The 25,865-nt window shown below is 42.1% G+C and overlaps 1 protein-coding gene across 5 annotated transcripts in view; it reads right to left on the bottom strand.

The window, feature by feature from the left end:
- The window catches only part of ctdp1 (CTD (carboxy-terminal domain, RNA polymerase II, polypeptide A) phosphatase, subunit 1), a 293,011-nt gene that overhangs the window by 35,129 nt on the left and 232,017 nt on the right, over positions 1–25,865 (bottom strand). For 4 of the 5 annotated variants that reach the window (XM_048595768.1, XM_048595764.1, XM_048595766.1 and 1 more), the window contains exon 12: positions 23,898–24,109. The exons of the other annotated variant lie outside the window; for it this stretch is intronic. In XM_048595768.1, the coding sequence (XP_048451725.1) occupies positions 23,898–24,109 (212 nt within the window). The remainder of the gene's footprint in view (positions 1–23,897; positions 24,110–25,865) is intronic. 5 annotated transcript variants of the gene reach the window in all.

Here is a 25,865-nt window from a genome sequence, read left to right as displayed (position 1 = left end):
GGGTACAGCGGATGCAGTATACCACATTGGCAGATGTGCAGGTGAACATCTGCTTGATGTGGAAAGTCTTCTTGGGGCCTGGGATGGGGGTGAGGGAGGAGGTATGGGGACAGGTGTAGCACTTCCTGCGGTTGCAGGGAAAAGTGCCGGGTGTGGTGAAGCTGGAGGGGAGTGTGGAGCGGACAAGGGAGTCACGGAGAGCGTGGTCCCTCCGGAAAGCAGATAAGGGTGGGGAGGGAAAGATGTCTTTGGTGGTGGGGTCGGATTGCAGATGGCGGAAGTGTCGGAGGATGATGCGTTGGATCCGGAGGTTGGTGGGGTGGTACGCGAGGACGAGGGGGATTCTTTTTTGGTTCTTATTGCGTGGACGGGGTGTGAGGGATGAGTTGTGGGAGATGTGGGAGACACGGTTGAGGGCGTTCTCGACCACTGAGGGGGGGGAAGTTACGGTCCTTGAAAAACGAGGACAACTGAGATGTACGGGAGTGGAATGCCTCATCCTGGGAGCAGATGCGGCGGAGGCGAAGGAATTGGGAATAGGGGATAGCATTTTTGCAGGAAGGTGGGTGGGGGGAGGAGTATTCTAGGTAGCTGTGGGAGTCGGTGGGCTTGAAATGAATATCGGTTTCTAGGTGGTTGCCCGATATGGAGACAGAGAGGTCCAGGAAGGGGAGAGAGGTGTTAGAGATGGTTCAGGTAAACTTAAGGTTGGGGTGGAAGGTGTTAGTGAAGTGGATGAACTGTTCGAGCTCCTTGTGGGAGCACGAGGCGGCGCCGATACAGTTATCAATGTAACGGAGGAAGAGGTGGGGTTTAGGGCCGGTGTAGGTACGGAAGAGGGATTGTTCCACGTAACCTACAAAGAGGCAGGTGTAGCTTGGGCCCATGCAGGTACCCATGGCCACCCCCTTTGTCTGTAGGAAGTGGGAGGAATTGAAAGAGAAGTTGTTGAGGGTGAGGACGAGTTTGGCTAAGCGGATGAGGGTGTCAGTGGAGGGGGACTGGTCGGGCCTGCGGGACAGGAAGAAGCGGAGGGCCTTTAGGCCATCTGCATGGGGAATGCAGGTGTAGAGGGAGTGGATGTCCATGGTAAAGATGAGGTGTTGGAGACCGGGGAGTTGGAAGTTCTGGAGGAGGTGGAGGGCGTGGGTGGTGTCACGGACATAGGTAGGGAGTTCCTGGACTAAAGGGGAGAAAATGGAGTCCAGATAGTTGGAGATCAGTTCGGTGGGGCAGGAGCAGGCGGAGACAATGGGTCGACCAGGGCATTCAGGTTTGTGGATTTTGGGAAAGAGATAGAAGCGGGCAGTGCGAGGTTGGGGAATGATGAGGTTGGAGGCCGTGGGTGGGAGGTCACCTGAGGTGATGAGGTTGTGGATGGTTTGGTGGTCGGGGGTGGGGTCATGATCAAGGGAGCGGTAGGAGGTGGTGTCGGAGAGTTGGTGTCTGGCCTTGGCGATGTAGAGGTCAGTGCGCCATACTACAACTGCGCCTCCCTTGTCCGCGCGTTTTATAGTGAGGTTGGGATTGGAGCGGAGGGAGCGGAGGGCTGCACGTTCTGCGGGGGAGAGATTGGAGTGGGTGTGAGGGGTGGAGAGGTTGAGGCGATTGATGTCTCAACGGCAGTTGGAGATGAAGAGGTCGAGGGAGGGTAGGAGGCCTTGGGGTGGTGTCCAGGAGGAGGGGTTGTGTTGGAAGCGGGAGAAGGGGTCAGTCGAGGGAGGGTTAGGTTCATGGTTGAAGAAGTAAGCTTGGAGGCGGAGGCGGCGGAAAAACTGCTCTATGTCCAAGCGTGAGCGGTATTCGTCAGAGCAGCTTTTAGTGATTGAAACCACTTTTCTCTTTTCCATTCATACTGCCTACCCGAGGTTGGGCCGCACCATACTGAGAAATTATGGTACGTCAGATTACAGGGTGCAAATTCTAAGAGGGAGTTTATGTAATATAGGTTACTTTAATTTGATTGCTCATGGTTAGGGTTAGATTCACAGCTTCAAATTAATCCCTTCAAACTCTGCAGTTTAGATGTTCCTGGCTCAATAGAGATGTGCCATCAGTTTAGGCCAAACTCTGACTTGATGAATAATATCAAATTTCATCGATTTATGATTATAAACAAACATTATAATACATTAAACTAAACACCAAAACTGTACAAGTACCAACCAATGGCCACAGACATTATGCTTTCCAGAGATACACAACAGACTTCTACAAAACAAAATACGTGAAAAAAAAACACAAGACAGTCTTCTGGTTCAACTGGATTCCTACTCATGGACCTCTTCCTTCTGCGAGACAGAAGAAATCTCAGTTCCAACTGAGACCTGACTTTTCAAAACACCCCAGGTTTCCACGTTACTCAAAAATGAGACCACTTTAGACCAGTCTAAATTCCAACTGATGCAGGCCAAAGCCTCATTAATCTTAGTTGATAACCTATATTCACATTACAAAACTCTTATTTTAGTCCCTTTGGGATTCGTGCTCTACCCTTTAAAATAAAAACTGTTGTTAAAATACAACTTGCAGTAATGTGGTAATGCTTCATTTAAATGGCCTTTCCTATAACTGCCTTAACATAGGACAATTAGGCATTTACAATGTCTTCCCCCTTATCCGCTAGAATGACAGGGCTCAGTACATTTGGGTCTGTGGCTTTAAGATTCAAAAGCAATTTTAACCGATAAAACAATGCAGTCACTTTACTTCTTACATTCTGGAGTTTCGTTCTCATCTAATTGCATTTTAAACACTTATAGTTATTAAGATGTATTAGTAAAAAAAATTTAAAAATACAGATTTTATTTACTTCTGATTATCAATCACTCATTCTACAATTGCAATTGTAATGCTCCTTCTAATTAATCATCATTTTATCGGCCGATAATTACCTGTGTCAGTGTTTTAGGATTATTTATTTGGCTTGATTTGTTTACTGTCACGTGTATCTTGTTACAAAGATACAGTGGAAAGTGTTGGAAAGTGTCGCCACACTCCAGTACCATCCAATAACCACAACCATCATTTTCTTTGTGCTAGGTTTGACTCCAATGAGAAGGGAGTTTTATCCGGACTCCCACCAACTTCAATTTTCTAGGGCTCCATGATGTCACACCTGGTCAAATCCTGCTTTAACGTCAAAGGCAGTTACCCTTGACCACACTTCTGGAATTCAGCTCTTCTGTACACGTTTCGATCAAGGTCATAATGAGGTCTGGAACCAAGGTGTCCTAATGGAGCATCACTGATCAGGTTATTGCTGAGTCATTGCTGTTTGGCTGCACTGTCAAGACACCTTTCATCACTAATGATTGAGGATAGACTGATGGGTGATAATTTGCCTGATTGGTTTTGTCCAGCTTCATGTGGACTGTATAAACCTGGGCCATGTTTCATCTTGTCACGTAGACGTCGATGTTGTAGCTATACTAGAGCAGCTCGATTGGGGCACCATAATCCTTACCCATCTCTGCAATCTCCTGCTGCTTCACAGATCTTGTGTTTGTCCCATTCTGCCTTGTTGAGCAGCACTGACTTCCTTTTTTCTACTTTTGGTGCTGTGCCTTCTCACCCTCATCCCTAAACTCTGGAAATCCATCTCTAAACCACTCCCTGTTAACTTTCCCTCTCCGCCTTTAAGACAATCTCTGACCGAGCTTTTGTGCAAATGAGATCTCACATAATCTTATGTGGCTTTGTGGTAAATATTTTCTTTGATGCACATCCCGTGAAGCACGCTGTCACACTCTACTATTTGACAGGTACTGCACAAAGGTAGGTTGTTGTTGTTAAAAGCAGAGCAAAGAGCTGGAAGTGAATGAATTAAGCACAATTTCCCAGCCCATACAACTAAGAAAAGCAATTGCCTCGCTCAGCAACTCTGAAGGGAGGGAAAAGTCGGTGTAAAATTGTCCTTCCATTGACAAATTGAGACTGTGGAGAGACTCCTTACGTGGGTAATGTCTGCAGCTTCTCATTATCACAATGAATAAAGAACAAGTAATTGACTATTACACTTGAAATCTCCAAGTAAAAGTTAGTGACTAACACAGATATGAGAAGTTGAGTCAGGAATCAACATAATGTGTAGCATAATATTAGTATCTAGCTTGTAAAATTAGAATGTGGCATTGCTGAACACTGAGCTCTGGTGGTTATATTTGGGTTATACTTCGTTTATGCATTTAGGGGAGGGAATGGCATGCGGTAATGTCACTGGATTAGTAATCCAGAAGAACACATTCCTACTCTGGGGACATCGGCTTGACCCCACCATAGAAGATGGTGAAACCTGAATGCAGTAAAAGTCTGGAGTGAAAAGCTAGTCTAATGGCAACTACGTAACCACTGCTGGTCATTGTAAACAAAAAAATCCATCTAGTTCATTAATGTCCTTCAGAGAAAGAAATCTGTTATCCTTACCTGGTCTGGCTGTGACTTCAGACCCAATGCAATGTGGCTGATCCTTAACTGCCCTTTGGGCAATTAGGACGGGCACTAAATACCAGCCTAGCCGGCAATGCCCACATCCCATCCATGGAGACGAGGAGAAATTCTCTCTATCTCAGACAGAATAGTTAATTGTATGGTGTAGTACAATTACTTAATACTTTACGGTCGTTATAGGAAAGTCCAATTAAATGAAGTATTATCACATTATTGCCTCTTGTATTTTAACAGCAATTTTTAATTTGGTGGTGGTGGTGGGGATGTGTGTGAATCCAACAGGGACTGTACAATAAGGGTTTTGAGCACCATGATTGGTTAACATGACTAGAGATTATCAATTAACAGTAATGAGCCGTTAGTCCTGCTGAGTTTCTCTAGCACTTTGTTTTTGTTTCAGAATTCCGGCATCTGGAGTACTTTGCTTCATTTACTTGTAATATTTAGAACCTATTTTACAAGTAGATGGAGGCTTGGTTATAGAATTTGAGTCTAATGAGATAGATTTTTGACAGACAAGGGAATCAAGGATTATGGAGGCAGGCAAAATGGAACTGAGGCCACAACCAGGTCAATCATGATGTTCCCATTAGAAAATATCACTTCTTAAAAAAAAAATTAACAACGCACAGTTCATGAAAGCAGAAGACATATTTAAAACTAGTGTGATTATTCTGTGTTTGTAATCCAGGTTAATTAACAAATTCATACTACTTACAGTAAAAGCAAAAAGCATGGAGAAACTCAACTAGGTCTTGCAGCATCTGTGGAGCGTGAAGCAGAGTTAATGGTGAGTCCGACATGACTGCATTCTGAAGAAAGGTCATTTTGGAATCAAAATGTTATTTCAGTTTCACTCTCTGCAGATGACATTAGACCTGCTGAGTTTCTTCAGCACTTGGTTTTTGTTTCAGAATTCCAGCATCTGCAGTGCTTTGCTTCATTTACTTGTCATATTTAGAACCTATTTTACAAGTAGATGATCCCAGTAATCAAAAACAAAACTTCCAGTGCCATACCAATACAGGGATCAGTTCTTGCATGAGACATTAACCTGAAGTTCTCTCAGATGGATATGAATGACCCCATGGCAGCACTTTGAAGAGGAGCAAACATTCTCCCTGGTGCCCTGGCCGATACTTAACCTTGAATTAGCATCATAAAATTACCCTCATTGTCACATTGCTGTCTGTGGGAGCTTGCTGAGCGCAAATTGGCTGCTGCATTTCCTATGTTACAACCGTGACTAAAATTCAAGTGTACTTAATAGTCTGTAAAATGCTTTATGGCTTCTGAAAGATCACATTAAAATTCAAGTTCTCTGTTTAATGAATGTGCTACATCTCCTTGGTCTTCTGAGCTGTTTCGAATCCTTGGCTTTTTCCAGCTTTTTAAGGCTTCCTTGCCACCAATGTCAAAATCCAGCCTTTCGGAGCAGATGGATTGATTTGTTCCTGACTTAGATGCCAAAGTATCATATCATGCTGCCAGCTGGACAAATGTATTATGTCTAAAAGTTACTGTGGATTTGCCAAACACTCGTTTAGTTTGAAACCAGCGACAAATCTTTTTTATCAGATCATGAATCACACAAGAAAGGTCTTCAAGAGACGTGTACTTAGAATTACAGAATCCCTACAAAGCAGATAGAGGCCATTCAGCTCATCAGGTCTGCAGCGACCCTCCTGCCTCACAAATCTACCCACACCAACGACTGACCCACCAGGTTCTGGAATATAATTTCGAATCTTCTCAGTCTCTCCATCTGATCTTTCCCATTTAAGACACTCATTAAAACCAACTCCTTTGACCAAGGTTTTTAATCATTTGGACCTAATATCTCATTCCCACATTTTGTTTTGTGCAGCACTATTAATATGCTGTATAAATTTAGGCCATTGTTCCTGTACATCATCTTTAAAGATATCGATGCATATCCTTTGCCTATCACATCATTTAATCATATTAAACACTGCAAAAAAAAAAATTCCTTCACTCCCTTATAATCTCCTGCGCTTGAGCAAATACAGATCTAATCTATGCAATCTGACCCTGTAATTTAACACATTTTGCAAGTATTACTTGGCAAAACTGTAGTGTACACTCTCCAAGACCAGTACAACTTTCCGGAGGGATGATACCCAGGACTAAATGCTGTTCTCCATGATCCAACCAGTATATCAGCAAAGGACTCACCTTCATTCCCCTGTGCCCACGTGAACGAATTTCACGCCAGCCTTAATGTTGAGCTTTCTCTTCAGCTTCCGTGTCCATTTCTTTGAATGAGAATCCAACCCACCCTCTGATGACCCCTTCTCCCACCTCCAGCGAACTCCATCTTCCTGGACACCCCCTCCTGGCCTCCTACCCTCCCTCGATCTCTTCATCTCCAACTGTCGCTGTGACATCAATCGCCTGAATCTCTCCACCCCTCTCACTTACTCCAACCTCTTCTCTCGGAACGCGCACTCCTCCGTTCCCTTCAGTCTGACCCCAACCGCGTTATGAAACATCCCAATGGGGTGGGTGGTAGTATGATGTTCTGACCTCAACAGCGCTGAGGCCAATCGTTAATTCGCTGACACCTTCTCCTACTGTTGCCTTGTTCATGACCCTCTGATCACTAAGCCATCCTCACCCAGAGCATCAACAACCTCATTACCTTGGGAGATCTCCCGTCCACAGCCTCCAACCTGATAGTTCTCCCAACACCACTCCTACCCAAAATCCATAAACCTGACTGCACCAGTCGATCCAATGTCTCTGCCTGCTCCTGCCACCACCCCCCCCCCCCCCCCGCGCCCCCCCCCCCTACCTTGACTCCGTTTTTCCCCCCTTTGGTACAGAGGCTCCCTACCTACATTTAGGATACAACCCACGCCCTCTACCTTTTCCAAAACTTTCAAATCCCCGGTCCCCAGCACCTCACCTTCACCACGGACATTCAGTCACTGTACACCTCTATCCTCATGAGAATGGCCTAAAAGCCCTCCCTTTTTCCTCTCCCATAGGCCCACTCACTGCCTTTCCACTGACACCCTTATTCGGAATTGGCGGAACTGGTCCTTCACCCTCAACAATATTTTCATTGATTCTGCCCACTTCCTACAAACCAAAGGGGTGGCCGTGGGCACCCGCATGGGCCCGAGCTAGGCCTGCCTCTTCGTAGGATTTGTGAACAGTCTCTCTTCCACAACTATACTGGTACCATCCCTCACCTCTTTCTCTGCTACATTGGTGACTGTATCGGTGCTGCCTCGTGCTCCCGTGAGGAGCTCGAACAGTATGTCAACATCGCCAACACTTTCCACGGCGCCCTCAAATTCACCTGGACCATTTCAGACACGTCCCTCCCTTTCCTGGACCTCTCTATCTCCAATAACCGAATCACTATTTACATCCATTTCAAACCCGCTGATTCCCACAATTACCTTGACAACATCTCCTCTCACCCACCCTCCTGCAAAAACGCTATCCCATACCCACAATGCCTCCGCCTCCGCCTCCGCCGCATCTGCTCCCAGGATGAGGCGTTCACCTCTGGGACTTCACAGATATCCTTCTACCTTAGGGACCGTAGTTTCCCCTCCTCTGCATCTCCCCCATTTCCCACACTTCTGCCCTCAAACCCTTTCCTCCCAACAACAATAAAGGACAGAGTCCCCTTAGTCCTCACATACCACCCCATCACCTCCAAATACAATGCAACATCCTCCGACATTTGTGCCACCTACAATCAGACCCCACCACCAAAAAGATATTTCCCTCCCCACCCCTATCTGCTTTCCGCAGGGACTGTTCACTCCCAGACTCCCTCGTCAGCTCCATACCACCCCCTCCACTACACCCAGTACCTTTCCCTGCAACCGCAGGAGGTGCTACACCTACCCCTACACCTACCCTCTCAGCTCTATCCAAGGCCCAAAACAATCCTTTCAAATCCAGCAGAGATTCACCTGTACTTCATCTAACCTCATCTACTGTACCGATTGCTCCCGGTGTGGTTGCTTCTATATCGGGGAAACCAAATGCAGACTCGGGGACCAGTTCTCTGAGCATCTGCGCTCTGCACGCACCAACCAACCCAGCCTTCCAGGTGCCATCCGTTTTAACTCCCCTCCTGATGACATGTCCATCCTTGGCCTCCTCCATTGTCAGAGTGAGGGAGTGAGGCCAAACATAAACTGGAGGAACAACACGTGTATTTTGCCTTGGGAGCTTACAGCCCAATGGCCTGGATATTGACCTCACCAGCTCCAAATTCTGTCCACCTATCCGCTTCACCCTTCCCAGTAACCAACCATAATAACTCCCTGCCTGCATTCACCTATTTCCATCCACTTACTCTCCCCCCCGCCACCGCCCCCCCCCCCCCCCCCCCCCCCCCCCCATTTATTTCTGCACTCCCCTCCCCCTCCCTAGTCCTGATGAAGGGTTTCAGCCAAAACATTGACTTCCTTGGTCCTTGGAAGCTGTCTGACCTGCTGTGCTTTTCCAGCTCCACATTTAATGACTCGAGCTTCTAGTATCTGCAGTCCGTACTGCTTCCTTTATACAATTGAAGTGTAACATCCTCCCTTTGTGTTCCAGCCCTAATTAGATCATAAGACATAGGAGCAGAAATTAGGCCATTCGGCCCATCGAGTCTGGTCCGCCATTCAATCATGGCTGATAAGTTCCTCAACCCCATTCTCCCGCATTCTCCCGCTTTCTCCCTGTAACCCTTGATCCCCTTGATAATCAAGAACCTATCTATCTCAGTCTTAAACGTACTCAATGACCTGGCCTCCACAGCCTTCTGTGGCAGTGAATTCCATAGATACACTACTCTCTGGCTAAAGAAGTTTCTCCTTATCTCCGTTCTGAAAACTCTTCCCTTTACTCTAAGGCTGTGCTCTCGGGTCCTAGTCTCTCCTACCAAGGGAAGCATCTTCCCAACATCCACTCTGTCCAAGCCATTCAGTATTCTGTAAGTTCATTTGCCTTTTTAAGCTTGATGGGAAAAAAAGATTCTGAAGTAATATTCAAACTGGAATTGGATACAGGCATATATTTAATGTGAAAAAAACAAGGGCTATAAGGAGAATGGAGACAAAGTAGGTAGCTCACTCACAGAGTATAGGTACAGTGAGCCAAACATTTCTTTTGGTCTAGTATGATTGTATGTTAATCTTCCCAATTTTTGATCTTATGAAGATTATAGATCAACTTGAGCTAGAAGCAAACTTTACCTTGTGTCAGAGATCATGTGATCGCATTACAGTTCTGAGAAGCTCACAGATGTATACTGAAAAAAAACACCTCCATCAACCACTCTAATTTACCTTTGCTATTAGGAAGCCGTTACAACATTGAAACAAAACTTGAGACATCCCACTGCATATAACACTTTGGAATGAACATAAACGCTTGTCACTTACATTCAACATGACAGCACCACAGATGAAGCAGATTTCAAATCATCAATTATTTGCATATAAACTGCATCCTCATTATTCAGTACTCTGAATTATATAACAAGACATTACATTAATACGATGCCTATAACAACTGTCTAAAGACAAAGAGCAACATGAAAGGCCAAGGACATAAAAATAATTTTAATTGGGCAACAAACAGAGAGATATTGACCAGGAGAGTTGCACTTCACTTGCTATGAAAGTCAATTGTATTTTAATACTATTTGTCCTAGAACTTGGAAATGGGTCTTGTATTCTGCTGAGAGTCACCATTTACTCCATATCTATAAGCAGGCAAAAAATTTTCAACAATTATTTTTAAACTTCAGAAAACGAACAGGAGTATTTTACTCAAATTGTTTTCTCCTCCATCCCTAAACCTCCCTCCACCTTGCACCGAACTTCTGCTTCTGTTTGTGCTCATATAGTGCCACCAATGAATTAAAGATTGCCTGCTGCTAAGGGATAGTGCTGATTTTTGGCAAACATGTTCTAATAGGAAGTAACAGCTGATTGCTGAACGTTCAAATCTGATTAAAGGACAAATGTGAAGCTCATCAATCCTTGTTCCTATTGAATGCAGTCTCTGAACAAGCCCAGACCCATCTCTGCACTGCCCCAGTTAACAGGAAAAAGTATAATCAACACTAATAATTAAAATCCTCAGAGATGCTACAGACTGTTTGCAATGTTAGACAAAACCCAGGGTCAATTAAAAAAGGAGCATTTAGAGAGAAAGATATGTTGCTCCGGAGGAGGCCATTTGGCCCATCATGTGGGTGCTGGGATAGGTGAATCCATTAGAATTCCATTAGAATGATTGGCAATGACATAGAATTCACATCCTCCTTATGTATAAGCAGCAGGAAGACCTCATGGCCAATAGTGCATCCCAGCTCTCACACTAATTGCCTTCAGTAATAGGTCTGATCCAGACATGATAAGTAATGCACACATCCAGGGACAGCCATATTTAAAATAAAGAAAATCTGTGAGGCCAAGTAATTCATGACTGGCTGTAAAGTTAATGAGTTGATTCACTAAAATATCTGACTGTCTGGATGCAGAGCAAATCGAAAAACATTTCCACTTTACCACCACTCACCATCTAGCAAAGGTCACAAGACCAATCAATGTCTTCATTTTTCAAAGCTAACAGCAAGGTACCAATTGCCCACCATGAAAACCAACAGCTGAAATAGTTTTCTCCTCGTGTGTCTGATGGTCACATTCACTTCTCATTTAAATAAGCATACAGTAATAAATAGCACAGCAAAGAAGAAAAGTAAATGGTAATTCTGAAGGAAAATAAACCTTATCCTTAAAGGCTATCACTAAAACATGGCATTGCTTTTGGTGGATCCTATTGTGCTCATGTTTCCCTGCATTGCAATAGTGGCCAGACGTCAAAGTACTTCACTTCCTGAAAGTTGATAGAAATTGATTGAATAGTGACCATCAAAAGAGGATTGGCAATTATGTACAGAGACATAGAATAACTAGAGTACAGGAGGCCAATCAAAGGGTCATGTGCAAGTCAGAAAGAGCAACTCGGCTAGTCCGACCACCCCTACCTTTTCCCTGCAAGTTTTCTATCTTTAGGTACTTAACCAATTCTCTTCTGAAAGCTGCTGCTGAATCTGTCCCCATCACACTCTCAAGTAGTGCATTGTTTACCAAGTGCCGTACAAATAAAGGCATTTTCTCAAATCAACTCTGTCTCTTTTGCCAATCACCTTAAATCTATGTCATCTGGTACTCAACCTTTCTGCTAATGGGGAACTGTGTGGAATTATAGAATAATGTAGCACCTCTCCTGGCCTCAGGACATCCTGAAGCACTCAGCAGCTGATGAGGGACCCACTGAATGTGGTTACGGTTACAATATCAAAAAAGCATCAGAGAAAGTTTTGAGCAATTTCAATCAGGCAAACACTTGAAAAGAAACTTTTGTTGGATTATGGGTAAGAGCAGTGGAGTGAGACTAGTTGTGGCTCTGCTAATTATTTAATTAGTCCCACTCCCCAGCCCTTTCCCTATCACCCCACAATTATATCTTCTCATGACAGAAGGAAGGCCTTGATGAAGGAGCTGAAGATTGTTGTCATCTAGTCATCAAATTCTCTTTTGAAAAGTTACTATTGAATCATCCTTTAATGCCCTTTCAGGCAGTGCATCCTTACTCATGACACAATTAGCCTCCTCAAGTCAGGTTGCCAAAGTTTTACCAGTTAGGGCTGCTCCCTCATTAGAGAAAGGCGACTGATGGTGATTTAACTCGAGGGCCACCATACCTTGGAAAAGGGAAGAGGTTCAGGAGGAGAGTTCATGGTAACCTCAGCCGGTGTGTGGATTGAATTGCTGTTGGCATCACATTGCTTCGCCAATCAACCATCCAGCCAGCTGAGCTATACCGACCCCATTAGCTTACTACTGCTGTCCTGTAAAACTCTGAAGTGCTCTGGGATGCCCTGGGATTATGAAAAGCAGGAAATAAATTCAGAACATTCACTTCTCCCTCAGAAAGAAATGAAGAGGGATAAGTTCTGATACAGAAACATTTCTGTAAATGTCACCTGGTTCAATTTTTTGCAATTTAAATACCAAACAACAAAACTTATTCTGTCGGAGGAGTTACACACACACACAATTGCAGCAGAAGCAGACTATTCAGCCCCTTAAACCTACTCTGTGATTCAACAAGATCATGGTTTATCCGTTTGTGTTTTGAATACCACATTCCCGTCTGCCCCCACAATTGTCGGTTGGTAGCATGCTGAAATGCTCCAGTGAATCACAGCGCAAACTGGGGGGAACAACATCTCATCTTCAGACTAGGTACTTTACGACCTTCTGGACTTAATGTTGAGTTCAGCACCTTCAAGACTGTGAACCAACTCCCATTCCTTCCCTTTTTTTGGCTTTACTTGTTGCATTCTGTCACCATGTCCTGCACACAGCCACAGCCACAGCCACAGCCACCCCCTCCCCTCCGGCCCCCGCGACCCCCCTTCCCCCCTCCCCCCACTTTCACCCCCTGCCCCCCCAGGGACTATCTGTTCTTTCCTGTTTGGCAGTTAGACACATCATTGTTCTGCCATTCTCACATTCTGATGACTTAATATGCTCCGTCAGCAGCCCTTCCCCCCCAGCACTCCACCGCGCCCTCCCCCCAACTAAATCCTGCCTCCTCCACACTTCACATCAGCTCTGACGAAGCGTCATCTAAACTTGAAACATTAGCTTGCTCCTTCTGCATGGATGCTGCCGGACCCACTGTGATTTCCAGCATTTTTTGTTTTCAGTACAGATTCCAGCATCCGCATGAACTTTCTCCTGCAATAACCCTTGCTTTCTTGCCAAATCAGATATCTATTCATCTCTATCTTAAAAATATTCAATGACCCTTTTTACCACCTTCTGAAACAGACAGCTCCACAGTCGCACAACCCTCTGACAGAAAAGTAATTCTCAACTCTGTCCTGAAAGGGTGAACCCTAACTTTAAAAGATCAACCCCCTGGTGTAGGACTGCCCCACACCTTTACACATTCACCTTATCAAGAGCATTCAGGATTTTATACACTTCAATTAAATCATCCCCCGGTCTTCTAAACTTCAGTGGAAATAAGCACAGCCTATCCTCATAATTCTCTGTGAATTGTAGGAGTCTGCAGGACAACAGCAGCTTGCATTTACAAAAATAAAGGGCAAAAAATAAAACAGGTGAGAGCTGAATTACCGAAATTAGAATGATCCCAATTATTTCCCAAAATAAGAACTGCAAGATCAATGATTGAGTCTGATTAATGAACAAAAAAATCAATATGGAAAAGTTGAACAATCTATCCCACTCCTTTTCCAGGAACAAGTGGGATGAATTGTGTCACATATTTTATTTCATCTACTCTGCGCTTCACTCCACTGCACACTGTCACATTATATATACAGTGATTTCCACGATTAGCACTAAGGAGTTGCACAATAGGACAAACATGAAAGCTCCCAAGTATCTAAGCAATCGGTTCCTTCTGACTTCAAAGTACAGAGGAACAGAGTATTGATCGTTAGTTGTTTGCAAGTGCTCATGTAAAAACTGAGTGCAATTCCAGAAAAAGAAGTTCAAAGGCCATCTCTGAACAAAGTCAAATGCACAAAGCTCAATGATGAGGCTCAATGACTCAGCCCATTGAATTCTGCCAGAACTCAGCCAAGACTCTGACACACAAGTGAAGCAAGGGAAAGAAACCCACTGTACAATATTTGCTATCAGTGATGGTGCCAAAAAGGCTTCTGCTGACCATTTATGATGTGGGATTTTACAATTATTGCCAAATGACCAAAACTGCACCCAAATAGGGAATCCTTTACATAAAGCACCAGGCAGCACTTTTCTTTCACATATACTTGTTCTGGGGACACCAGCAATCTTGAGAAAGGTGCATTTTTTATCTATCTTTGGCTGCCCAGCGAAGATAGTGACGTTTCACCTTTTTAAATCACGGTAGATGCTATGGTGTGAGTGCTCCTACAATGCTGTTCATTAGGGAATTTACAGATACACACTCAGTAATAATCAGGGGGTTGTGATACATTTCCAAGTCAGTGTTGTACAAGACTTGTGATGTCATAGTGTTCTCACTACGTTGCTGATATGGTCCCTCTTAATGGCATGGCATATGTCGCAAGGGATGGAATGACCCTATTGAGTTGTTGCAGTGTATCCTGTAGACAATACATATTTTCAGACACAGGGAACTGGTGGAGGAGGGGATGGATATTTAACCCGGTGTTGGGGCCTGGATCTTTAATATTGAGACTTTAAAAAAATTTATGGTGTGAAATGATGGCTAAAGTGAATTAACCAATTAAGTTACAGAACAGTCCAATGGAGATGTAGTAGCAGACATTTAAGGAATTATTTCAGAATACGCAGTGTAGTCTCATTCTCACTCATAAGAAGAGTTCCAAGGACAGGCTCACCATCCGTGGTTAACTTGAACTGTTTTTAATTCATTCAGGGGATGTGGGTGTTGCCCATCCATAATTGCCCAGACAGCAGTCAACCACATCACTGTGGGTCTGGAGTCAACTATGGGCCAGACCAGGTAAGGATGACAGATTTCCTTCCCTAAAGGACATTAGGGAACCAAATGGGTTTTACTAACAATCAACAGTGGTATCGTGGCCATCATTAGACTCTTAATGCTAGATTTTTAATGAATTCAAATTTCACTTTTTGCCATGGTGGGATTTGAATCCAGATACTGAGAACATTATCTGGGTCTCTGGATTAATAGCCTAATGATAATACCACTAGGCCTTCATTAAAGATAGTATCAAACTAAAAGAAAAAGCATATAATTGTGCAAAGACAAGTGGCAAGTCAGAAGATTGGACAGTACATAAAAAAGGACCAAAAAAAATTAATAAAGAGGGAATATTTGTAGTATGAGAGAAAGCTAGCCAGAAATATAAAAAACAGATAGTACGAGCACTGGGATTGGTGCTGGGACCCCGGTTATTTGGATGAAGGAGTGGAACGTATGATTGCCAGGAAAGTAAGTTGTGAAGAGGACAGAAAGAGGTCACAAAAAGATATAGATAGGTTGAGGGAGTGGGCAAAGATGTTGCAATTTGAGTGCAATGTGGGGAAAATGTGAAGCTGCCCACTTCGGCAAGGAGAATAAAGAAATATTATTTAAATGATCAGGGTTTGCAGAGCTCGGGGATGCAGAGGGATGAATGTTCTTGTGCATGAACTGCAAAAGATTAGTAAAGAGGTACAGAAAGCTATTAGAAAGCTAATAGAATGTTACTATTTATCACGAGGAAAATCTAATACAGAAGGTTTACTGCACTAATGGCCAGGTAGTGTGACAAGGGAAGGTTGGACTGGCTAAGCTTGTATTTTCTGCAGCACAGAAGAATAAGAGGCAACTTCACTGAAAAATATAAACTCCTTAAGGATTCTGAAGGGTCTTGACAGGATTGATGTGGAGAGGATGTTTCTTCCTTTTGGATAATCTAAAAAATAGGGGTCACTGTTTAAAAATCAGTGGTCACCCATTTAAAACAGAAATCAGATAAAATCTTTTTCTCTCAAAATTCTGTTGTGAATCTTTGGGATCCCCTTCTTGAAAAGGTGATGGAAACAGAGTCCTTGAATATTTTTAAGGCAGAAGTAGATATATTTTTGCGAAGCAATGTTGAAGGGATATCAGGGTTAGACGGGGGTTGCTTGGCCTACTCCTGATTCATTGGTTCAAATATTGATATGATCTCACTGAAACCTATAAAATACTTAAAGGAATAGACACTGTAGATGCAGCTAAGATGCTTCCCTTAGCTTGGAGCGTTTCGAACCAGGAGGCACAATTTAAAACTAAAGGGATGACATTCAGGATCAGGCTGAGGAGAATTTTCTTTTTAATCAGACAGTTGAGTCTCTTTGGAATTCTCTGCCCTAACATACTGAAGAAGCTCAAAGTTGCATTTGTTTAAAGTAGGGATTGATAGATTTCTGATAACAAATGGCATAAAGGATTGTGGGGATAGTGTGGGTAAAAGGTATGGAAGTGTTCAATCAGCCATGATTATATTAAATCGCAAAGGAAGCTCAACGGGCTGAATGGCCTCCTGTTCCTATGTCCCTATGTTCTAAACATGGCTGAAGCGTCTCAATGAATATAATTCTAAACACGGGTATCACAATTATCCCCATACCATGCAATATGAAACAATTTTTATATATAGTTATATATAATTAACAATAAACATCATTTGAATTAAATTTTTTTCACACATCCAATTTGGAAATCTAAAATGTCCTTCCTTCTTTTCCTCAGCTTGCTTAGTCTTACAATGCAACACAGCTCCTCAACTATATGGCCAATTTCTATTTTTTTAATCTATCTTAAAGCAGATGCTGCATTCACTTGCAAGGCAGTGAATGTACATCAGAGTAACACACTGTGTGCAAAGTGCTTTGGGACTTTCTGAAACTTATAAGCTAGTACATTAACCAAAGATGAAAATTCACAAGTACTTTACTGGTTGTGAAGCTCTTTGGGGCTTTCTACATTATATAGATACGAGTCCTCTCTCCTTTGAATGCACTTCTTATTTTATTGTTCAAGCAAAACATTTAGTTCTTCTATTTAATTGAAGTGCTTCTTTTTGTTAATGTGGATTATGAAGCATTAAAATTATGTATCAACAATTTGAAACCACAACCAGCTCTCATTTTCAAGGATAGCTGGTGATGAATGTAAGAAATAGGAGCAGGATCAGGCTGCTCAGTCCTTCAACTCTGCTCTGCTATTCAATAAGATCACCACTGATCTCACTGTGGCATTAACTCCACTTTCCAGTTTACCTCACATCGCTTGCAGCTCCCTTACAGATCAAACATCTGCTTAATCCGGCCGTGAATATATTCAATGATCCACCCTCCAATACTTTGTGGCACAGAGATTTTCAAAGATATGCATTTCTCGGAGAAGAAACTCAATAACGCAGTCTTAAATTAGCAAGCCTATTTTTCTGAAATTGTGCCCTTAACTCTACATTCCTCCACAGGAGGAAGCATCCTCGCAGCATCTACCTTGTCTATCTCCTTTCAAATCTTATGTACTTCAATACAATCACCTCTCGATCTTCTACCCAATAATATGGGCCCAACCTGTTCAACGTCTTTCCATCAATAAACTCATCTGAAGATCACAAATTCTCCGGATCATTAATGAATTAGTCTCATTCCACATTACAAGATCAAAAGTAGCCTGTTCCCCTGTTGGTTTCATAACGTATTGTCTTATGAACTGTCCCAAATGTACTTGATGAATTGAGTTTTATGGTTATCTTAGTTAGTTTAATTTATTCAATCTGTATGAAGTATAGGTTTGGTCACTATACTGGAGGGCATGCAGAGGAGATTCACCAGGATGTTGCCTTCCTTGGAGCAGTTTAGCTTTGGAGAGAGGCTGGATAAGCTTGGGTTGTTTTCTTTAGAGCACTGAAGGCTGAGGGCTGACCTGATTGAGATGCGTAAATTTAGAAGGTGTGCGAACAGGGTGCGTAGGAAGCAGCTGTTCCCCTTAGAGATAAGGGTCAATACAAAGGGGCATAATTTTAATGTTGCAAGGCAGGAGGTTTAGAGAGGATTTGAGGAAAACAGTTTTCACCCAGAGTGTGAAATCGGGAATGCACTGCCTAGGAAGGTAGTTGACAATCTTTAAAAAGGTACTTCAATGAGCACTTGAGATGTTGTAATATCCAAGGCTGAGGGCCAAGCATTGGAAAGTGTGACTTTTGCACTTCCCTTCTGTACTCTATAATTCTATAACATCACACCCATTATTACTGCTGTACCAATCACTTTGCCATTGTCATTTGCACATCCTCATCTTTTGTTCCTTTATTGACCCTGACCACTCCTTTTGGGTTGCACTATCGTCCATTTGTCGATGAATCTCCCTGCCTTCCATCCTCTCAGACTTTCGTCCATTTCTTCCAGCTCTGGTAAAAGGTCATTGACCTGCAACATTAACTCTGGTCTTCTCTCCACAGATGCTGCCTCAGTGCTTTCCAGCATGTTCTGCATTTACTTCACATTTCCAGCATCTGCAGTACTTTGCAGTATCAGGGGTAACCAAACGAGAAATAGATAACCACACTTCACATTCATCATCATTTTTTGCGGTACTCAGCATAAATGGTGACATATAAGTAATGTTCACAAAATAAACGTCTTTGATCCACAGCCATAACGCTGGAATACGCAGAGGTATATTTTTTTGGAACACATCATAGCAAAACAAGTACCTATTTTACTGTCAGTCCCAGGAGTTCTACACAGGTGTAAATTATAGACTAGCCTGTGTAGTAAACGGTCAGGGTACAGACTGCAGATAGGAGCAAGTACATCGACATACTGCTCAGTTATAATAAACTAAGTCAATGATTTTTTTCTAATATACAAAAAGGACTTATTTGCAAGACTGGTACCCCAACAGGGCACAAAGCAAAGCACAGAACATGTGAATAGCTGCCAAGAGTATAATACTGCATAACTTGTACTCCATCTAATAGATACAACTCCAACAGAGAGGCACCTCTTCAAATAGCCTTGTACTATACCGAAGGCAAAACTCTAAAGTGATGGTCCTAGCAGGATTAAATTGCACTTCTTTAATCATTGTAATTACACTGCACCATCGGGATATGTTGTATCATCAGAACATTAGATAATGCTTTGAATATCTGAATCACTTCTGTTTCTAAGTCTAGCTATTCTGCAGCCAAATTGACTTGATACATTTTCTTAACCTGTATATTCACGTGTCACAACTAAGTTTTAACTTTCCAGTATTTTAAGTTACTTAGAATTAATGCCTAAATAGGCAGCAGCTAACTTGATGGATTTTGCAAAACATGACAAGTTGCTGACGCTCTCTAAAATAAAGCTAATGCATTCCAAATCAGCATAAAGTTAAATGTTTGCAACATAATTAGTTTAAATAGTATAAATAAAATCAAGAAGTACGAGCACAGCACTTTATCCAAGCATTAAACATGGATGGTGAATAAATTGCTTCATTCATTCTTAAATGCTTTGTCACTAAACTCTACTTTAAAAAAAAGGATGTGACACAATAAAAATGTTGCACATACTATTATAATCTGCGAGATTTTTAGATGGAATAAGTTATTTTGAACAATATTGAATAGGGCTTTCATTGCAGAAAATGAGGAAAGATGACTGAAACACACAATTTATGCAAAAAATGGTGAACATAAAATCTTCACATCACTGAGAAACATGTTAGTTGATAAGCATGTTGTGATTACATGCAGTTTTATTGTAATAAATGACAATAAGAATGTGAGGCAATAGTCTTCAATTAGCGTTGGTATAAACTTAGAACCAATGTGAGAGGATGTACTATAATTGTAAATCCAATCATAAGAATTTCTCGTTCTCATGAGTCACTCCAAAAATATCGAACTTGGTGCAAGAAAAATATTTAATGTCAAAAAACTATGTAAAATGTATCACAAATAAATGTATACTCCATGTCTCTTGCAACTGAAGCATACAGATTAATCATAGAATCATAGAATCATAGAATCTCTACAGTGTGGAAACAGGCCCTTCAGCCCAACAAATCCACACCGACCCTCAGAGCATCCCACCCAGACCCGACCCCCTATAACCCTAATCTACACATCCCTGGGCACTATTGGTAATTTAGCATGGCCAATCCTGTTCAAACATTTTTTTTTCTTCCCGCAACATCTTGTTCATTCAAAATGTAATGTATAAATATCATTGATCCCAAGGCACTATGGTATTTTCAACAGCGTTCAAGTAGATTAAACAGCTCTTAATCTTGAGTGGGTTGGATTTTGTAATGAGTGTACAAGAGAATAGTAATCGACAATATATTAAATGTTAGATAACTCTGGGAAGTGTGTAAAAATTATTGCCAATCATGGATCTTTGTTTTTATTACAAGTGTAGTGCTGGACGCAGGAACAAATGTTACAGTACACAAAAGTGGGTTTGAAGTCCACCTCAGTCGTTGTGACTTTCTTTAGTCTACAACTTAGTTTCACACTTTCTTTTCAGCACCCAGGATGGCCCATTAACTGGAATAGGATGTTTGATTAGATCCTCAGGTAACTTCAAAAAGAACATCAGTGAATCAGTACAATGATCACCATCACAAGTTATGTGAACAAATACTGACTCGATATTAGTGAAGCTCAATTCCGATCCAAGCCTGTCCTTATTCAATGACCCCATCAATCAATCAGCAGTATGTCTTTTCTTGTAAAACTCAATATGTGTTTTTTTTCCTAACCCCACATGTTTAGGTATTTTCTAACCAAACTGTTCAGAGATGTTATTACATGCCTCTAGAGTAGATGGGACTTGAACTTGAGGCTCCTGACCCAGAGGGAGGGATACTAGTACTGTACGACAAGAACCCCTAATCTAATATGTTTAAACCCACCATAATAATAACTGGGGACATACAACAGGAAGATTGACAGGAAATAACATCCACCAACAATCTCAATATAGACCTCACTACTCGTCCACTGGCTTTGATCTCCTAGGGTGACAGTGTGTTCTTTTCAACCACTTGCAGACTGGCCATGTCTTCTGTGCAGACATCCAACATCAAGAGCGTTGTTAAGACCATCCAAACTTGAAACTATAATTCAGTGTTGAGGAGTATTTGTTGTCTAAGGTGGGTTTAAAGAGCTCCACTGACAAGATGCCTGCTTGGCTCCGTGGCTATGCACACAACAATAAAATAATCACCCACCTTCCTAACTGCACCTCTTACATCTTTAACACTGGAGGATATTTTCACTTTTTCACATTTTTTTGTCTTTTGTGTGTAATGAACTTTGAAGTTCTTTTGTTAAAGTACATTCACAGCCTCTTGTGAATAATTTCAGATGCTGAGCACCTCAGTAAACAAACTGCAAAGGTAAAGCCTATCCTATTTTAAGCCAGATCCCTCACTCTGGGATCAGACTTGTGCAGTATTACTATCAGCCAGCATCATAACATTGCACCACGACCACAGTAAAGTCAGTCTATGTACAACAATAGTTACTACTGACATGCATTTTGTCCTTGGTTGGTGCAAGGTTTTAGAGTTAAACAGCATTCAATGCATCCTAGTGCTTTGCTTAATGGACTTTGATTTACCCCAATCACAGTTTCATTTATTTTGGTGCCATTTGATGCAAACTAACAGAGTAAACTAGATGATCCTGAATCCTTCAGACCTGGCTTCCATTATCTAAAAAGATGCTTTCATGGGCCATATTCAGAAGCGGCATTACCTTTGATGACAATATAAACACAAATAGATTTCAGAAAAACAATGAGACTTTAAGGATGTTCTGAAAAAAACGTAAAATTATTTTAGTCTAGCTGGTCACAGCTTTTATGTCAAGGAATATACTAGCAACTGAATATTCCTAAAATATGCAGCTTTGAAAGAAAATGTCGTTTCTGAAGAAAGTCAAAGCTACTAAAGGTTGCTCATGGTGCTCATAAGTCTGTTTCACAAGTCTGTTTCCATGGTTTCCAACTACCTCCTAGGCAACAGCTAAGTACAGGCCTAGAACTCAGAGCTCCCATCCAGTGTTTTTAATAAAATTTCATCTTTGGGTGCATCAGAAAAATATGAAATGGTGACTGAACTCCTTTACTGCTGTATAATACATACATATAACCATATTGTGTGGACATCCAGTTGTCCAGAGTTCGGTTGCTAGGTCCTATTTTTCTTCCCATTCACCTCCATCTTTGAATAGTTGAATTTTTCAATGTGAGAGAGGACATTTGGCCTATTGTGTTTGTGCTGGCTCTATTCAATTCGTTCTAATTCCCCTGTTCTTTCCTCTTGGCTCTGCAAATGCTTTATTTTCTAAGCATTTACCCAATTCCTTTTGAAGGCCACTTGAAATCAGCCTCCATGCCTTCCAAGGTGGCAAAATCTGGATCATTATAACATGCTGATTTAAAAACAAAATCCCCATTTTTCTTCTGGTGCCTTTACAAATTATCTCAAATCTGTCTTAGTGGAGAGCATTCCTCTTATTTATCAAAACTCCTGATAACTGGAAGCCTCAATTAAATCTCCCTTTTAACCTCCTCTGTTCTGAGCAGAGAAGATCCATCTCTTCTTCTTGCCTGCACATAGCTTAAGTCCCTCATTCCTGGGTCCCATTCTCGAGGATGTTTGTTTGTGCAAGGCTCCCCAATGCTATTTGGCCTCTTATATTTCAAGCAAGCAATCATTTATAACATGTCCAGGGGGCGAGCATTTCTATCCTTGTCCATGCCTTGCACCTACATTTATTTACTAAATCACTGGTGGACTACTTACATACCCGATAGCTTAATCCTCTGCAAGTGTGATTTTAGTGTGCCCCATATACAGGAAGAGTGTATGGCATATCCACCTTTTGCCTCTAGAAATCAAACCGCAGTAACACTCAGGGAGCTCAACACCTTCTCTAACGGAGCTGCTCGATTTATCAGCACACCACCAACTGACTAAATATCATAACCTCCACAAAAAAAATTATTTAACTGAGCTCAATAGCAAGGAGGATGGAGACACTGCAGCTTGCTCAGGTTTAGGAGGAGCGGCACATGGGAGATCCAGGGATCTCAACCAAAAGCACAAATTGGTAGTAACTTTCCTGTGATATCCCTAGGTAGCCCATATACAGTCCAGGCGGACTTTTTTTAAATTCAGGGATGTGCGCGTTGCTGGCTAGGCCAGCATATATTGCCCATCATTGGGCAGATAAGTACGGTAGATTTACTTCCTGAAAGGACATTAGTGCACTGAATTCAAATTTCACCATCTGCCATGATGGGATTCGAACCTAGGTCTGTACAGCATTAGACTGGCGTTGTTCTGGATTACTAATCCAGTGATATTACCATCAGTGTTATAGCCCCTACCAAATGCACAAACATTTGGACAAAGCGGCCAGAGAGACAAGCAAAGCTCAGAAAAATTTACTCCAAATGGGACTCGAACTGTGGGAGAGATAGGGTGAAAAACTCATTAAAAAAAAAGTACTTGCAAAATTTAGATTTTAAGTTAATTTTGTTTTCATGTGCCATGAAAAAGCTCAATCTCTTCAACCCACATATATCAGACTTGAGCAGAAACAGAACTTCTCTACCAAAGAATGTAGAATTTAGCAAATTCAGTTACACAGTTCAAGACTTTAAACAACCTTTTGGGGCAATATTTTGCCATGTTAAGGAGTTCAGCTAGTCACTAAACAGCAGTGAAACAAAACCATCAACCTTCAAAGTCAAAGTGATGTTAAACTTCCAGCAAAGTGGCTGACTGCCTGATTTGATGGAAGCTTTTAGGTCATAATAATAAAGTTGTCTTTCCGTAAGTTCAAAGGAAAAAAACAGAATGACGCCTACCTGGGAACTCTGCCCGTTAAGCTTTCTTCACTCGAGGATGATTTAGGTCTTGTTTCTATTTCAGGCTTCTGATTTTCAGTTTCACCAATTTGCACTGTCTGCTGATCTTGCTGCAGTGCTTCCTCCTGTGGCTGTACACGCTGCTCCTCCATCTTCTCTTCTTTCTCATTCTCACTTTCATTATCACTGTCTTCACCCAAGATATCGTCCACCTACATCATTAAATAAAGTCAACGAGAATTACACAGGGACACAACTGGTCCAGCCTGGTTTTTATACTCCATGTGGCCCTTCTTCCACTATTCTTCACCTCAGCCTAACAACTCGTCCTCCTGTTCCTTTCTCCCCCATGTGTTTATCCAACTTCTCCTTAAATGTATCTCTGCTGTTTGCCTAAACTACTCCTTGTGGCTGCAAAGTCTACTCACTTGGTAAAGATGTCTGTCCTGAATTCCTATTGGATTTATTAGTGACTCTGACTACTTTTTGGTTTTCCCCACAATGGAAACACTTTCTCTACGTCTACCCAATCAAATCATGATTTTTAAGACTACTATTGGGCCACGGTTCAGTCATTTCTTTTCCTGTGAGCACAGCCCAACTGTTTCAGTCTTTCCTGATGGTTGCACCCTGTCAACCTTAGCCAGAAGTGGGTTTGTGCAATGCAGGGACAAGCAACACCTTTTCCTTATTCTGTTTAAAATGTGTGTCCACTCTTCAATTAGAAATCTTTCATCAACCTGCTCAGAGATGCAATGACCCAGAACTGGAGCAGACTCGACTTGAATTTGGGTCTCCTGGCTGAGAGGTAGGGTCACTACCACTATGCCACAAGACCCCTCCCACTCTTCCATTTAAAAAGTCAATGATCCCTGCCTCATTAAGTTCTCATTTAAGATAACAAGGTGTAGAGCTAGATGAACACAGCAGGCCAAGCAGCATCAGAGGAGCAGGAAAGCTAACGTTTCGGGTCTGGACCCTTCTTCAGAAAATGATTCAGAGAAGGATTAGAAGATACATGAGGAAAAAGGGCGGTGTCTGGAATTCACTGCCCGGTTTTGGTTTGGAGGCAGAAACAACTTGTTTAAAAGGTACCAGGATCTGCACATGAAGCTCTGTAACCTCCTGGAAGGTGAGTTTAAAAATGGGCAGCTAGTTTATTTTTTCTTCTCATGCCAGTGCAGACACAATGGGCTGAATGGTCTCTTTCTGTGCCGTAACCTCTCTATGGTTCAAAGTGCTTGCAGCAAAGGCCTTACAATTACAAACAAATGACCAGCTAGCCTTTTGATAACCTTACACTAGCTGAATACTTCAATAAAGTGTCTTAATCCACGGAGATAACAAGGTGTAGAGCTGGATGAACACAGCAAGCCAAGCAGCATCAGAGGAGCAGGAAGGCTGACGTTTCGGGCCTAGACCCTTCTCACTGCTCTACACCTTGTTATCTCAGATTCTCCAGCATCTGCAGTTCCTACCATCTCTGTCTTAACCCACAAATCTGTTTCATATTTTCTGCCAAATAATACCTCTGCTGTTGGCTCAAGTTTCTTGTTCCACCACATTTAATCTTATGCACAGCCTTAATTGTCCAGGGACTGTGGGCAGACATGCAAACTCGTTCAAACTTTATTAAGTCTGGATTTATTAAGGCTGGGACTTGAACTCACAACCTTCGGATTCTGATTCGAAAGCATTATAAACTGAGTCGCAGCTGACACACATATCATACGGTTTAAAAAGTTAGCAGGTCATGGATGGGTAGTCAATAAATTAGCAGCCGCTCATGACTTTTCCCTTGTACTTTTGTTTAAGACAAAGATTCCTAAACTGCAGCATTGGATTCACAAGAGACCATTGCCGAAGTGGTCTAAAGATTAATTTTAACGATAAATTACTTCATTTACACGTTGCATTTCTATGCTTACTTAGAACTGTGGAAATTTGTTGTATAAATGGTTAATTTAC

This window comes from Rhincodon typus, chromosome 4 (assembly GCF_021869965.1).
Source record: "Rhincodon typus isolate 14 chromosome 4, sRhiTyp1.1, whole genome shotgun sequence".
Lineage (NCBI taxonomy): Eukaryota > Metazoa > Chordata > Chondrichthyes > Orectolobiformes > Rhincodontidae > Rhincodon > Rhincodon typus.
The sequence above is the reverse complement of the archived record's forward strand: the minus strand, read 5'-3'. Positions and strand labels throughout refer to the sequence as shown.